Source organism: Xenopus laevis, chromosome 8S (assembly GCF_017654675.1).
Source record: "Xenopus laevis strain J_2021 chromosome 8S, Xenopus_laevis_v10.1, whole genome shotgun sequence".
Taxonomy (NCBI): Eukaryota; Metazoa; Chordata; class Amphibia; order Anura; family Pipidae; genus Xenopus; species Xenopus laevis.
Genome location: NC_054386.1, coordinates 91,986,211 through 92,003,847, shown reverse-complemented (window position 1 = coordinate 92,003,847; position 17,637 = coordinate 91,986,211). Strand labels below are relative to the sequence as shown.

At 40.2% G+C, this 17,637-nt stretch overlaps 1 protein-coding gene across 1 annotated transcript; it reads right to left on the bottom strand.

Annotated features, from left to right (window-relative positions):
• Positions 1–1,351: 1,351 nt before the first annotated feature.
• On the bottom strand, positions 1,352–16,402 carry cyp2c8.1.S (cytochrome P450, family 2, subfamily C, polypeptide 8, gene 1 S homeolog). The gene is made up of 10 exons (XM_041574691.1): positions 16,348–16,402; positions 15,912–16,255; positions 9,465–9,627; positions 8,612–8,761; positions 6,932–7,092; positions 6,622–6,798; positions 4,332–4,473; positions 3,074–3,261; positions 2,655–2,796; positions 1,352–1,826 (listed from the first exon to the last, which is right to left on the bottom strand). The coding sequence occupies exons 1-10, from the start codon at positions 16,400–16,402 to the stop codon at positions 1,624–1,626; spliced, it is 1,725 nt and encodes a 574-aa protein (XP_041430625.1). The 3' UTR covers positions 1,352–1,623.
• Between the last annotated feature and the right edge of the window lie 1,235 nt (positions 16,403–17,637).

Genomic DNA, 17,637 nt, shown 5'->3' with positions numbered 1-17,637 from the left:
CTGGCGGCCTACAGGAGACTGTTTGGCAGTTAACATGGTTTTAATATAACCAAAACTTGACTCCAAGTCTGGAATTAAAAAATAAACTCCTGCTTTGAGGCCACGGAGAGCAACATCCAATTGGTTGGGGAGCAACATGTTGCTCACGAGCTACTGGTTGGGGATCACTGCCATAGACAGTCACAGTCAGTGGGCTGGTGGAGGACATTTTGGGCCTCTGTGTACTTGGAATGCCCAGACCCGACATTAGGGACCAAGTCCTAAATCTTTATTATAAGAGGATTGCAATTCTCAGAACAAAGAGAAGGTTACGACACTGTGGAAAAAATACTGAAGCATTACCATCTAAAAGTTCTAACCCCAGTCTTTCTGGGTACTGGTATGGTAATGGTATTACAGTCACTCTGTCATAGATTCATAGGTATCCTGGAAAGCAAAGATGCACCCAAGATGTTGCCTTTACTAGTTTTCAAGCTTTGGACCAACAACCCAGCTATAAAACTGATACAAAACCGGTGTAACTGCAAACAGCACTTAGCTCTCACCTCAAATGTGCCTTCAAGCTGGATTACACATAAATATTTGTCTAACATTCACACCGCTATACTTGTAGGGTTACCCAGGGCAGCAAATTAGCTCTAACCCCAAATCTCACTTTAACACGTCTTCAATCTGGACATCTGAGCTTACAACAATGTTATGCGTTAATAAGGAATATAAAGAAAAAAAATTACACCGACAGTACAGCAAAAATTTAAGGATTATGTTCTTATTTTATTTTGTTTATGTAGCACAATAACATGTACAATGCTTTGGGAGGCAAGGACAAAGAACAAACAAGGGAAAGTTGTGCTCACCACTATTTTTTAAAACCATTAGGCGGGGGTGCAATGAGGGTGTGACCACAAAATACATATAGTCATATAGACTATAGACTATATGTATTTTGTGGTCACACCCTCATTGCACCCCCGCCTAATGGTTTTAAAAAATAGTGGTGAGCACAACTTTCCCTTGTTTGTTATAGTTATACATGAGCAGTGACCAGCTCTATGTTGTAGCTCCCACCCCTCCCAGCTATAGTCAGGTGATCCCACTGGTGTCTAATAAAAGGGCAGCCAAGTTTGGGAGTTTTACTTTGAAAGCAGCTAGTAAGTTGCAGGTAAAACTTAGTCCCTTTGTAAAATGTATAATTAAGCAATTGAATTCTTAATGAATCAGATGAAAATTAAGCGTAGGACTGGCCAGATATGGGATGACTTTGACGTAGTTGGCCAGCTTAAATATATTGCAATATATGGACAAACAATCCCTGTGTTGTTTAAAGGGTAAGGCATTTTTCAGTAGCAGTATGCACAAAATGTCTCTGTCTTAAATATATTGATAATGGGTTGAGTGCAGAGGACCTCTTGTAGTTGACTATATATATATATATAATGCAGAATAATTTCTAGTGCTATTTGTGTACCCAGATCCTCATAACACACACACACAAATATATATATATATATACTGTATCATTAGCATAAAATATGAATTCCTAATGTCATAGACATTTTTTTACAGGACAATTTCTCTAACCCTAGTTTATTATTCTACTATGCTTCTCAGTTTGTGCTCATCTCAATGCTTCTCCACAGTACACGTTCTAGGGATGGCTCTCAGTTTATAGAATAGCCCCTTTTTCCGGAAGGCCCTTCTCAGTGTACCCAGGTTAAAGGTATCAGTGGGACTTGCAGCTCTGATAGTGAATTTCTGGAGCAGGGCAGTGAAGAAGAGGAAGATTTCCATACGAGCCATCCCTTCTCCTGGACACACTCTCTTTCCTATAAGATAAAATTATAATTTTCATGCTTTATTGTTATAGCACCAACACATTTATGTAGTTCCAGGCCATTAGTTCCTGCCACAATGGATCTCATAGTCGAAGGGGCAGATTTACTAAAGGCCGAAGTGGCAAACGCTAGCAAAAATTCGCTAGCATTATCGCCCGCAGGGACATCCCCGATTTACTAACGGGCGCAGGCGACAACACTCTAGCGAAAAAGACTGTCACTAGCAATCATTCGCAATCTATCGCCAGGCGACTTTTCGCTACTCCACTAAATTCACTAAAGTGCGGATTTTACAGAAAGTTGCCTTCACCACCTCAGACCAGGCGAAGTGCATTAAAGTAGCTAGATCTTCCTCAATCTTCTGTCACTTACATTATATTCTTCACTATAAAATGCTTGCGAAAAGTCGCTAGCATTAGCCAGGACGAAACTACGCATTTTAGTGAATTAGCGTAGTCTGAACGAATTTGCTCCTGGCGAAGTGTTGCGATGGGTGCGAATCGGTCTCTGCCGACAATTCACCCTTTAGTAAATCTGCCCACATGTTCCCTATTGCGTTAATATAATACATTGTAGACAATTTCATTAAAAGCCAGTTAGTCAGTCTGTATATTTCGTTAAGAAAAAGTACCAGAGGAAACCCACACAGAGACAATGACCTGTTGGTATTCTGTTCTGTAATGAAGCAACTGTCAGTTACTTCTAACCCTGTTATTCATCCTTACTAATATATACATTTATTACAATATTACATATTTAAATATGAATGTTTATATGTTAGCATGTCCAGTTGTTGTATTTTTACTGCAAGCACTTTACCTGCTGAGAATGGTATGAATGCAGCCGGAGAACAGAACTGTCCTTTCTCATCAAGGAAATGTCCTGGATTGAATTCCTCTGGTGTCTTCCATTGGGCTGGGTCCCATAGTGCTGAACCAAGTAGAGGTATAACAGTTGTTCCCTATCCCAACATTTTTTTTAAAAGCAAACAACATGAAAGACTGGTTAATCACTACACAAATTATATAGCCTTGTTGTAATTTTATTAAAATTTACCTTCAAGGAGTTCTAGAAACATATAAAGGAATCAGGCCTGCATTTCATATGGGACATCACCAAACGCCAATTGTAAATTATCACATAAATACTGTGTATAAAGCTATAAGTCCACCTGACCGGGTATACTGTAGCAGAAATACGGAGTGATTTTGATTAAAGTGAATGAAATGTACTCTTACCTTTGGGATATTGAACCCACGGAATACTGTGTCCTCTGTTAACATGTGAGGAAGGGCCATTGGTACCAGGTCCAAAAACCTCTGAATCTCATGAATAACTGCATTGGTGTAATGCATTTGGTCTTGATCTGCCAATCCCGGCCATCGATCTGCTCCAACTACTTTGTCTATCTCTGTCTGCACCTTGGCTGAGAAAAGAAGACTTTCTCACTTACTTCAGAATAGAATCATTTACCAATCATTGCAAGCAACAAGCTCTTAATTGCCTAAATTACTATTTTGTTTTATACTCACAAATGTTTCTTTTACCACCACCCCCCGCAACATTCTAGTCTAATTGCACTTGCTGGAAAAAATGCAGTTGATGAAACCTGTGCAGGATTTGTCATAATGGGAGCCAAAAAAAATGGCCCCTGCATCAAATTTAGTTGGCACAACATACAAAGGGATTCCTGTAGTTTCTGGCATCTAGAGATAAGTCAAAATACAGGACATCTTGCTCCTCAAGCCATGCACCAAATACTCCTCCTTTAGATGAGCAGTGGCTACTATAATTCTGTGCCATTATATACACCTAATACTGTCATTATGAAAAAGCAATCTGCAATAAAAGGGATTCAATCATGATTTTTATGGTGTAGTTTTTATTTCTAAATTACACTGTTTACACTGCAGATAATCCACTCTACCATATACAATTTAATTCCTGAACAGCAAGTGTATTTTTTTTAATTTATAATATTGGTGTGTAGGCGCCATCTCAGGTCATATTGCCTGGTCATGTGCTTTCAGAAAGAGCCAGCACTTTAGGATGGAACTGCTTTCTGGCAGGCTGTTGTTTCTCCTACTCAATGTAACTGCAGTGGGACCTTGATTTTACTATTGAGAGCTGTTCTTAGATCTACCAGGCAGCTGTTATCTTGTATCAGGGAGCTGCTATCTGGTTACCTACCCCTTGTTCTGTTGTTAGGCTGCTGGGGGTGAAAGGAAGGGGGTGATATCACTCCAACTTGCAGTACAGCAGCAAAGAGTGAATGAAGTTTATCAGAGCACAAGTCACATGACTGGAGGCAGCTGGGAAACTGATATGTTTAGCCCCATGTCATATTTCAAAATTAAATATAAAAAAATCTGTATGCTCTTTTGAGAAACTGATTTCAGTGCAAAATTCTACTGGAGCAGCTGATGTGTTTAAAAAAAAAACCATTTTTTCCCATGACAGAAATGTTACCATACCTCACGAAGTTTGAAACCTTACCTTGAATGTTTGGGTATTTTATCATGACCAGCAAACCGAACTGAAGGGTATTTTTGGTGGTCTCTGCCCCAGCTACATATAAATCCATGATTGAATGTACTAAATTATCTGAGCAGAATTCACTTTCGTTTAGGTCATTTTCCTGTGCAAGAAAATAATATTACACGTGTTTAAGAAACAGATAATAACGACTTCTAATTTACGATGTCATTTTTTTTTAAAAATCTGAAATAATTAACATATATTAATAATATGTAAAACAAACAAATATTAAAACAAACTTTAGAAAGAGTCTTTGCATCTCTACCTATGACCCACCATTACTTACAAGAGTTTGTTTGACATTATGAAGATCAGTAGTGGCATTTATTATTATTTTTGAATTTATGTAATTGACTTGGTCCTTTGCTTTTCAACTTGTTTATTAATGACCTGGAGGTGGGCATTGAAAGTACTGTTTCTATTTTTGCAGATGATACTAAATTGTGCAGAACTATAGGTTCCATGCAGGATGCTGTCACTTGAGTGATTTGTCTAAATTGGGAAACTGGGCAGCAAACTGGAAAATGAGGTTCAATGTTGATAAATGCAAGGTTATGCACTTTGGCAGAAATAATATAAATGCAAGTTATACACTAAATGGCAGTGTGTTGGGAGCAGGGGCGCTCCACCAATGAGGTGAGCTGAGCCGATTGCCTCAGGCGGCAGCGCCAGAGAGGATTCCAGGGGCGGCAAAAAGCCGCTCCTGCACCTTTAAGAGACGAATTTCTGAAATTCTGAAAACCGGAAATTCGGCTGTACTATTGCAAGAGAGCGCAATTGCGCTCTCCGCAATAGTGTTCCTGCCTCCCCTCCCGACAGGTAAGTCGGCGAGGGGGGGGTGGTTCCTTCGTCAGAAACGGTTGGGAGTTTCCTTAACGGAGAAGGATCTAGGTTTTTTTTTGTCGATAAGTTGCCTAATTCCAGGCAATGTCATTCTGTGGCTACTAAAGCAAATAACGAGCATTAAACTCAAGGCATGAAAACATAATTATGCCTCTTTATAGGTCCCTGGTGAGGCCTCATCTGGAGTATGGGGGGCAGTTTTGGACTCCAGTCCTTAAGAGGGATATAAATGAGCTGGAGAGACTGCAGAGACTAAGTGCAACTAAATTGGTTAGAGGGAGGGAAGACTTCAATTATGAGGGGAGACTGTCAAGGTTGGGGTTGTTTTCTCTGGAAAAAAGGTGCTTGCAAGGCGACATGATTACACTTTACAAGTACATTAGAGGACATTATAGACAAATAGCAGGGGACCTTTTTACTTATAAAGAGAATCACCGCACCAGAGGCCTCCCCTTTCATTTGAGGCAACCTAGGTGGCCCACTATTGGACCGTGGACATACTTGAACTGAGCCGCCAAGCCGAGTACGAATTTGACATGGCGTACCCAAATTTGACATGATGCGAGCAGTTGTCGCCCCACTGGTCCTTGCAAAAAATTTAGAGCTTTACACCGGTCCCTGGGGCAATAAAGGTTGGGGACCCCTGGTCTATCCTAATGATTTCAGCCAATGCCCTTTTCAAAGTTTCAATCAGAGAAGGAAGTTTATTCAAGCACAGAATACAGAAGCATTCGGTAGCTCGGAGAGAACTCTGCCCAAGCTGACCGTTACACATATATTTATAATTCATCATATCATATCAAAAGCATTCTCTTTACTTTAATTGGTCAACACATTCTGCGTCATAATGCTAAGGATAACTTGGTATCTGGGCAGAAAGTTTGTACCTGGCCAGACTTAACATCTAAGCTACTTCTGTTTCTTAATAACCCTTCCCTTAAGTTATTAATAACTGAATCTTATTTCCTTTGCTGCTGGCATAAGTTATTAGGTTCTGCATTTTTTAGCCGTTACTTTTGCACGTAACTGCTTATAAAATATTGCTGTATATCAAAATATAAGCTTTATACAGAACATATATCAAAGGCAAGGAAATGAGACAGGTCAAAGGTCATTTAGGCCCTAAAGGTGGGCTATTCAGTAGATCAGGCTCTAACACATTCCACTCCAGCCCTGGTTTACTTAAGTTCCTGAAAGGGTAGCTGTGACCTGTCAACAGTGGTGGGGGAGCAGGGGAGAGCAAGTAGGGGCGCAGGCAGGGGTGGTCAGGGTAGTGAGTCATCAGTGGGATGTTTGAGTAACAGGAATGGCTACCTGCCTTGGGTGGAAGTATTTATTGGCCAAGGCACTGGCCAAAAGTATTGGTTTTGCATATTCATGTATATAAATATATATGGTACATCACCTCATTGGACTTGATGAGGAAACAGTCAATAAAATCCCGTGGTGAATCAGAATTCAGGGTGTTCCAATGAGAACGAATCTGATCATGGTAGAAAGATGTCAGCTCTTCACTGTCTTGGAATATCTTCTGATGCGGGCCAGGCAGGTACCACATAATGCGGGGAAATGCAGCATATGTCTGTAAAAGTGACATTAACATTGACAAAAATTTGCATTTTTCCAGTGATTCTTTTTGGAATAGGAACACATTTGTATGCTTGCCATTTGTTTCTGAATTGTCAGCGGAGGCTGCAAAAGGACACTAAACATACCACTCCTAGTGGGGATCTGATAAAACCAATCAAGCTTTTGGTGATGTTAAGGTATTTGAGGCACTGCTCGTCTTCATAATCCCAGCGTCTGCCAAATACCATAAAGTTGATTATGTTGTTTACTGAACGCTCCAGGAGAACCAAAGGATCTAATTCCTCCCCTGAGAAGAAAAAGGGAGATCAAAACTATTCCAAAAGCATTTATAATAAAAACATGTGCAGAAAGATGATTGATAGATATTTTTTAGCGTATGTATGTATGTATGTATGTATGTATGTTAACACAGTGCTTTACTATGTTACAATATAATAAATGCACAAAGGGAGGACATAATAAGTACACATAATATATATAAATGCACAGAGCTTAAGTGCCATGTTGTAAGATATACAGTAGGAATTAGGTCCCTTCCACATAGAGCGTATAGTCTAATCCCCATATGTAATATAAGGCGCTAAGTTTGCCAGTAGTATGGTTGCTATGTGTTACTGCACCTGGTCAAAGTCCAAATTTATCTCATTTTTTCTATTAAAAAGGTCTGACCAACTCCTTATTGCCGATTGGACCTTATTTATCATAGAAAAAGCTCGGTAAAATCGGTTGGTGCAAAAAATCTGAAAAAATGGTATTTTCCCACCAAAAGTCCAATTTCCCGATAAAAAGTCTAATCTTCCCGCCAAAATTCAAAAAAATCCGATTTTTGGCCAAAATTCAGCACAGACCACGATATTGAAATGGGACCTTTGGTATTGACTTCTACAGGACCACAACAGCTTGGAGATGGCAGATTTTCTCATTCAGATTTTTTTCAGCCTTGGGGGTATAATGAATTCTGAAAAAAATCTGAATTTTTCGTGATTTTAATATTCGGAGTTTGATAAATAACCCCCTTAGTGTCTTTAAATACATAACCCCCCTAAGAGATCCTGAGGGAAATTATTATGCAGTGCTGCTCTTCAAAAGACACAAATAAAGATATACAAAGGTACAAAGAAAAAACAAAACCAGGGAGTACAATCATTGGCTAAGTAGCTATAAGTGTGCACAGCCAAACTGTGAATTTATTTACCTCTTATAAATAAATCATGAGTCATGGATATCGTGGCTAGATGATATGAAATGTGTAAGGTCACATGTTTCACAACATCTAGCAAAACCTGCACAACTTTTCACTACCTTTAAGGGTTGTGACAAACGGGCAGATTCAGGGAGATTTAGTCACCCTGCCGACTAATCGCCTCTTCTTCAAGCGACAATCACCCCAAACTGCCTTCCCCCTGCCCTCCTTGTGAGGCAACTTCGGACGACTTCGGAAAACAAAGGGCAGCGTGCGCTGCAGGTGATTTTCTTTTTAGTCGGCGGAGGGCAGGGGGAAGGCAGTTTGGGGAGATTTGTCACTGGGGCGACTAATCTCCCCAAATCTGCTCGTGTGGGCAATTAGTTGCTGCGATTTTTAAAAACCTAATTGCAGCGACTAATCGCAATCACAATGTTGATTTGTACTTCCTGATAATGTTTTAGTAAAAAAACGAGTTCAATTGAAATTATTAGATGACTGGCTGACCCAGAAATTCACAGACCACACTTCACCATTATATAACACACACACAGCATTCTCACCAACCATTCTATAAGCTTTGCCCTTGTGTAGCCATCATTATTGTGCAAATTTTGTCTACCTCCAGTCTGTTGTACAGCTTGTACTAGGTGCCGAGCTTCCTCTTGTATTCTCTCTTCCATGGACCTCTTCCCCATGCCAAAATTTCTCAATGTTGTCATTGCAAAATGCCGCATCTGCTTCCAGCGTTCACCATTGACTCCAATAATCCCTAAAATGAGAGATAGGGAGTGGTGACAGAAGTATAATTAAAACATCTGACAAATGCATTCCATGAAAAAAATGTAGCAGGTTACAATTCTATTTTTTACCAAGTATTTTTTTTTTTATGAAAGATTTTTGATTTATGGGGTAAATTTTCATTTATGCTTGCATGCAGTATGTCCTTGGAACTGGGGGTTGTACCCTATTAATTTTGACTTTTCATTTATATTCCACAAAGAAGTCAATGGTTGAGTAGTTATTTTTTGCCTCATAAGAAAAAGGTAGATATACACAGAGTATTAATACTGTATCATTATTTTCTTGGAGAGACGTGTAAAGACCTGCCTTGGGCATGTCAAGGGATTTGTTCTACTAAAAATAAAAGCTGTTGAGACTCCTAATAGAGAACCATATTCTTAGGCAATCTTAGGCAACATATGCAATCAAAATGAATTGTCCTGGTGTTCCCCTATATTATTTGTTATTAAAAAAAATCCTTGTTTTCTTTTCATCAGAAGTAATGTGAACGTCAATAGGAATAAGTAACGGGAAAGGCATTTTTTTTCTACTGAATTAGTGTAGATTTCCCATGGACAAGAAATATGCCATGTGTCATCACCACCAAAAAAGGCCAGGTTGTACCATTTAACAATATACATTAATTTTATGTAGAACAGTCAGATTTTAATATTTTCTACTAGTGATCTTACCATATCCCTTTGTCAGTCTTTCTGTTATTGGCAAGGATCCACGGGCACCAAACTGATGAGCATGATTTATTAAAGCATCTTTCAGTACCTCATATCCACAGAGCACCACTGCTGGTGTAGAACCCATCCATATTGTAAACACTGGACCATACTTTTCAGAAATCTGATGGAAGAGAATTAAACCGATTTAGATTCACTTCTAGCTGAGGACTATGGAGAACTGCTGGCAAAATTGACCTATCTACAAAAAAATTAACATACTGTAGACTCCCAACCAGGGCCGTCATTAGAAATCACGAGGCCCCATACAACAAAATTTTCTTGGCCCTGCCCACCTCAGCCCCCAAGGGCCCCCCTACAAGTTAAAAAAAAAAATTGGTGAACATGGCCCCCCTATAAGTTAAAAAAAACAAACATTGGTGCTAGGGTCCCTCATAAAAGTTTTTAAAGAATGATTGGTGGTCAGGGCCCCTCATAAGTTAAAATAAAGTTGGCATCAGGACCCCCCCATAAATGTTTTAAAAAAAACACTGGCGCCAGCCCCCTTACAAGTTAAAAAGAAACATTGGGGGCCCCAGAGAATATTTTTTTTAAATAAAACATTGGTGACAGGGGCCTATACAGTATTAAAATAATACATTGGTTGTACATATTCGCGAACTCCCCAATTTATATACCCAAAAAGATTTTTGCCCGCCTAGATTCTGAGACTAAAGCTTTTGTTTGGGCAGGCAAGCGTAGTAGGCTGGCATACACTGTACTACAACTCCCAACTATGGAGGGAGGCCTAGCTCTACCTGAGTGGAGGTCCTACTATCTGGCCTCGCAATTACAACATTTTTTGCCTTGGATCAGGGGGATCTGACGGATGCTTCCTATAAAATATTACGCACTTGCTGGGGTAACGAGGCAGTACCTCTACTGATTTTTCTAGAAGCAGCAAACAATTTTGCCCTCCTGCTCCCAATCATTAAAACGCTCCTCAAAATATGGCAGGTGTCACATACAATTCCGTAAATAGAGTACCAGAAAAAGTGCTACTAAGTATCCACACACCCGCAGGTTAAATATTGTATCAATACTAGAGAGCGTTTGAGGATTTGCTCAGTGAGAACAGTTATAATAGCTGTCACCACCCTGCAGTCCTCCAGTTAACCAGTTCAGGTGCTTACAAAAATATCTATAGTTAAAATTCCACTTTTATTTCACTCATTTAAAAAACAGACCACGCTGCCAAATACACACAACACAACGCTGAAAATCCTTTTCAGAGAAGCTGGACCATGTCCATAAAAAACACACTTAAAAACATAGGATGAACGTATGGGGATAAGACAAAACCGTAATTAATCAGCCACATACCATAATGGTACAACAATAGTAGATCCAAAAGACTATGAACAAAGTTAAGTATTCAGTATTCAAACCATTCTATTTTCCGCCATTCTTGTGGCAATGTGTAAATTGGATCACCCACACCTCCCTTCCGTATTTTGGCCCAAAGTAACTACCTGGCTACGTAGGGAGGCATAGGTGGACGTTAGGGGACCAGCCCCTACACGCTCCCTACGTAGCCAGGTAGTTACTTTGGGCCAAAATACGGAAGGAGGTGTGGGTGATCCAATTACACATTGCCACAAGAATGGCGGAAAATAGAATGGTTTGAATACTGAATACTTAACTTTGTTCATAGTCTTTTGGATCTACTATTGTTGTACCATTATGGTATGTGGCTGATTAATTACGGTTTTGTCTTATCCCCATACGTTCATCCTATGTTTTTAAGTGTGTTTTTTATGGACATGGTCCAGCTTCTCTGAAAAGGATTTTCAGCGTTGTGTTGTGTGTATTTGGCAGCGTGGTCTGTTTTTTAAATGAGTGAAATAAAAGTGGAATTTTAACTATAGGTGTCACATACACTTATACAGTACCAGGGGATTTCACCCAATACCTCTCTGTGGGAAAATGAGCGGCTTCCCCATCTGAACACTACCACGTTACAGGAATACTGGCACCCGCAAGGTCTCCAAATAATAGATGATTTGTTTATTGAGGGAGTATTCAAAACCTTTCCACAAATGCAGGCTGATTATGGGGTTACATCTAAGGCATGGTTGCAGTACTACCAGCTTAAACATGCGATCAAGGCGCAATGGCCAGTCTCACCTGTTACAATTGTTAAATAACCGGTTGAAAATATATTGGACTACCTGGTCACTATATGTAGAACTCATCCTTTGGCATGGATTTATTCCGTTCTACTTAAGAATAAGAAGCACAGGCCCAGTAATGCTAGGACTAAATGGGAAAGTACTGTTCCTGATTTGGAGGATGAGGATTGGGAGGAGGCACTGGAAGCCCCTAGCTTAGTGTCATTTAATGTTAGGAGTAGATTCTCACAAATACTTATCTTACATCAGGCATACATTACCCCTACTCGTCTGTATAAAGCGAAATTAAGACCAGATGATTGCTGTCCGAAATGTCAATTGCTGGGTGCAAATTTTTTTCATTTGCTGTGGACTTGTCCTACTGTAGCACTATTCTGGGCTCGTGTTTGTGAAATTCTCACCGAACTCACTGAGCTGCAGGTTACTGCCACACCTCGATTATGCTTGCTGGGAATAGTATCACATCTTACTAAGTCACATTCTATGCTTATTCTTTTACGGGAAACACTGTTTCTTGCCCGAAAATGTATTGCTCTGAAATGGCTTGCAGGGGAACCCCCTCTTATAGCAATGTGGACAAATTTGGTACAGGAACATCTCACATTGGCTCAACTGGTGTACATGCAGAGGGAAAACCCAGGCAAATTTGAACTTGTATGGCAACCCTGATTGGACTCTCCAATGTATAAGAATTGTAACCCCTGAAACGGCTAAACTGTAACTTGTCCTTTGCAACCTTCTACTGCTTGAATTTGTAGTGTTGTGATTTCTGTGCCTGTCAGACTGTTCGGAGGCATTCTAATGCTTATTGATATTACCCACGACTGCTTGATATGTATTTTTTTGTTTTGCTTTTTATTGCTTTTTATTTTTGTATTTGACATGTTTGTTGAAAACAATAAAAATGATTTAAAAAAAATAAAAAATAATACATTGGTGGCTAGGGGTTTAATAAAATTAAAAAAAAACATTGTTGTTCAGTAGAACTTAACTAGTGGCTTCAGGCTCCTTCCGTGGCTTTGGGTCTTTTCAGGACTTTAACTTCAGCTCATTTCGTGGCTTATGGTCTTCTCACGACTTCGAGACTTCAACTTCAGCTCGTTTAGTGGCTTTGGGTTTTTTAGCTGTTTCGGGACTTCAACTTCGGCTCCTTTCCTGGCCTCTGGTCTTTTCGCCACTTCGAGACTTCAACTTCGGCTCCTTTGGTGGCTTCAGGTCTTTTAGCTGTTTCGGGACTTCAACTTTGGTTCCTTTCGTGGCCGCGGATCTTTTCGCCACTTTGGAAATTCAACTTCGACTCATTTCATGGCTTTGTGTCTTTTTTCGACTACGGGACTTCAACTTCGGCTCCTTTCGTGGCTTCAGGTCTTTTCACGGCTTCAGGACTTTGGCACTATCAAGGGGGGCCGGCTATATTCGAAAAGTGCAGCACAACAGGGCACCCTTTAGGCCCAGTACGATAGTATCCCTGTGCCCCCTAATGGCAGCCCTGCTCCCAACTATTGGCTATGGCAGGCAGGAACAGATGACCCTTTTTTCTGCTAATGTAGAATTAGATGCTATACTTTGTGCCTTAGTAATATATACACAAACCTACTTTGGTGGAATTGAGACAAGACAAAGGATACTTTCTGTTTTTGCAAGAAAATAAACATGAATATAACTCTGATAGCACAGGCTGCAATTTTCTGGGCTGCAATTTTTTTGGGCTGCTTTGGGTAGGGCCAATAATGGAAGCCAGTTTTCATCACTCATATTTTTTTAAATCCCACCCACGTTATTACAAGAACTTTTGAGACCATATAAATGGTGGTAGCACAGAAAAAAAACTCAAGTGATTGACCCCTGTTCATTGCAGGGATATGACTCAGTAGTATATAAAATGATTAAGTGATATTAAGACATAACCTTAAATCCATTTGCCGGCTCCTCCTCCACTGTGAATAGCACAGCAACTCCCAGCAGATAATTAAACACCTTAGGGACCCGATAATAATTATTTCCAGATGCTAAGAAACCTCTAGAACAAACCTCTACCAGGCTTACTTTCCACAGGCAAAGCAGGGCAGAGACAGTATGACACACAGACAGCATAGAGCAGACAATGACAATATAAAGTGTGAACAATATAATCTCTTTACAGGTATAAACAATGCAGGAGACGCTTAGGGTAGGGACACACTGGGCGATTTGGGGAGATTTAGTCGCCTGGCGACTAATCGCAGCGACTTTCTCCCCGAATGCCTCCCCTCACTCTGCGCCTGGATAAAATGAAAAAGTCGCCGGCGCTAATCACACACGGCGATTCGTTTTCTGAAATCGCCCGAAGTTGCCTCACGAGGAAACTTCGGGCAACTTCAGAAAACGAATCGCCGCGTGTGATTAGCGCAGGCGATTTTTCATTTTAGCCAGGCGCAGAGCGAGGGGAGGCATTCGGGGAAGATTGGTCGTAGAAAGTCGCGGCGATTAGTCGCCAGGCGACTAAATCTCCCCAAATCGCCCAGTGTGTCCCAGCCCTTAATCTCATTACTGATCCAATTTAATTCTTATCCAAGGTAAGGTATCACAGCAGCCAGACTGCCAGGCCTGGACCGGCAATTTGTATATTCTGGCAGGTGACAAAGGAGCTGCTATAAAGTGCCATAGACAGTCACTATTTATTGCACTGATGTTTGGGTTTCTGTTCATTAGAAATGCCAGGGTCTATTTTGAATCCCACTCCAGGCCTGCAGACTGGAGGTCATAATTAGAAGGGAAAAAAAAAATACATTGAAGCCATGTTTATGTCAGTCTATGATAGAGATAGAGATAGAGAGAGATATAAAAAAACTCTCAGCTGTTGGGCAATGTCTCATGGGTACTACTATGTAAGTGTAACGGGAAGGTTCACCTTTCAGTTAACTTTTAGTATGTTATAGAATGGCTAGTTCTAAGCAATTTTTCAATTGGTGTTCATTATTTATTTGTTCTGACTCTTTCCAGATTTCAAATGGGGGTCACTGACTCCATCTAAAAACAAATGCTCTATAAGGCTACACATTTATTGTTATTGCTACTTTTTAGTACTCAACTTTCTATTTGGGCCCTCTCCTGTTCATATCCCAGTCTCTTATTCAAATTAGTGCATGGTTGCTAGGGTAATTTGGACCCTAGCAACCAGATTGCTAGGAGAACAGCTGAATAAAAATCTAAATTACTCAAAAACCGCAAATAATAAAAAATTAAAACCAATTGCAAATCATCTCAGAATATCCCTCGGTACATCATACTAAAAGTATAATTTAATTTAAAGGTGGACAACAATCACCAAGCAACTGCTCAAAGCATTAATGCAAAATGTGACTTAGGACAAAGACATACGGTCAGATTCAGGGAGATTAGTCGCCCGGCGACAAATCTCCTCTTCTTTGGGGCAACTAATCTCCATAAAACTGCCTTCCCTCCGGCTAGAATGAAAATTGCCGGCGGGATGGCAATCAGATTGCTTTGTTTTCCGAAGTTGCCTGAAGTTTTTTCGTAAAGCGTTCCGAGTGCCATCCCACCGGCGATTTTCATTCTAGCCAGCGAGAAGGCAGTTTGTCGCCCAGCGACAAATCTCCTCGTCTTCGGGGTGACTAATCTCCCCGAACTGCCTTCCAGCCTGGCGATTTTCATTCTAGCGCTTCGTATTTTGAAGTCGTCCAAGTGCCATCCTGCCGGCGATTTTCATTCTAGCCGGTGGGAAGGCAGTTTCGGGGAGATTAGTGGCCCCGAAGAAAGGGAGATTTGAAGGCAGGCGACTAAACTCACCGAATCTGACCGTGTGTCTCTGCCCTTTCACCCAGCGACGTATCTCCTCTTTTTAGGGGCAACTTCGAAAAACGAAGCGCTCCGAGTGCCATCCCGCTGGCGATTTAGATTCCAGCCAGCGGGAGGCAGTTCGGGGAGATTAGTTGCCCCGAAGAAGAGGCGATTTATTGCCGGGTGACTACATCTCCCGAATATGAGCGTGTCTCTGCCCTAAATCTCCCAAATCTGAGCGTGTCTCTGCCCTTATTGTGAAAAGAGTATGGTTACATGCATTTTTAAAAATGATTAAATATGAATAATAAACACAGTATTATGAGCACCTTTTGACGAAAGGGCAGACACATAAATGCGCAAACAGCATGGCAGCCTTAGTGTAGCTGATCAGATTCATATAATTTAGCATTTATTTAGCAGGGAATAGTTAAAACAACCAGTGATATGTATAGTCCTACAGCTACACACTCCTGATTATAGAAATCTATTGTACCTTGCGATAAGAGTCGTACAGCACAGAGTTTCCCTGCAGTATATTTCCTAGCAGAGGCAGCGGGAGGGGTCCAGGGGGCAGACGAAGTCGTTGTTTGCGAATCCTCCAGGACAGCAGAATCACTGATAATAGGATTAAAAGGCAGAGTAAAATCGTAAGAACATCCATGTCCGAAAAACAGCAGCGAGCGATAAGGCGATAAGTAGCTGCAGCGATCGCTCCTATAGGAGAACAAGGGGGCGTGGTTTCACGCTCTGAGGGGCGGGCACGATCGCACCTGAACTTGATGCGCCTGATGCATTTGTACTTTTCTCTTGCATCAGTAACAGACTGGAGCTGCGTCGCTTTAATGGAGTTTTATTCCACGGAAGGTGCAAGCGTGGAGACTTTCATTTGCTTAAGCGGCGATTCCGTTACCCGTACGATCCGCACACACACAGGATCCGGAGAGCAGATCGCACGCGAATGTAAGTGAGAAAGACGAGATACATTTTTATTCAATTAGGATGCAAAAAAAAAATATTCGTTATTTCATAACTAGCCATTTTATTCATATTGTTCAAACCTTCCGCTGAGATTGCAACGAAACGATGAAACAGAAATGTTATGTAGCATTTTATATGGGATAAATGAAAGCATTTACTTTGTATTTTGTTACAAACGCGTAACTTTCCGCTCAGAGCTGTAGGTGGGTCTGTGCGTCTGAGTCTGTCTGTGCGTCTATCAAAGCAAATACAGTGAAACCTCACTTTTACATCCCCCTGACCTACCACCGTTTTTTCTTTTGTGGTCCCACCTAAATACAGTGGATCATACAAATCAATTATTTTACATTTTTCTAGAGTATTTGTCTCCCCCCCCCAAAAAAAACCCCTAAAATTGGGTTTTCTGTACATGTGAAATATTCAGTGGAAGCTGAAAGTTGTTGTGGTTAATTAACTTGTGTCTGCGTGGTTATAGCAAGGCAACACTGCTGCCTATGGAACTAGATACTTATATATATATATATATATATATATATATATATATATATATATATATATATATATATATATATATATATATATATTTTTTTTTTTTTTTTTTTAAATAGTAACCTTTCAGAGCCTTCCCCCACACACACAAATTAAATGGGTGATTTAAGTCAACTTTTTTTATGTTATAGAATGGATATTATAAGTAACTTTTCAATAGACCTTTGTTCTTTCTTTTTTATAGTTTTTTTTAAATTATTTGTCTTCTTCTGACTCTTTACAGCTTTCAAATGTGGGTAACTGACGCCTTAAAACAGCAAATTCTCTGTAAAACTACAAATGTAATGTTATTGCTGCTTTCTATTCAGGTCTCTCCTGTTCATATTCCAGTCTCTTAGATCAATCAATCAATGCATGGTTGCTAGGATAATAGACCCTAGAAACCAGATTTCTAAAACTGGAAAGCTGCTGAATAACAAGCTAAATAAATAACTAAAAAAATTAAATAAAAATGAAAATCAATTGGAAAATGCCAATTTAATTTGGCAAGCAGAATCTTACACCAATTAATATTCCCTTACAAACGAATGCTGACATGCAGCTTGTCTAGTTGAAAGTAGGTCAGTTGCAAGATTGCTGGGAATAGAATACTACATTCCATTGGATGGTGTGTACAGTATAAAATACCAATATATTTAATTATTTTCCTCCTCCTATCCTGTAGCATACATGGCAAAGTCTAACAACAGTTT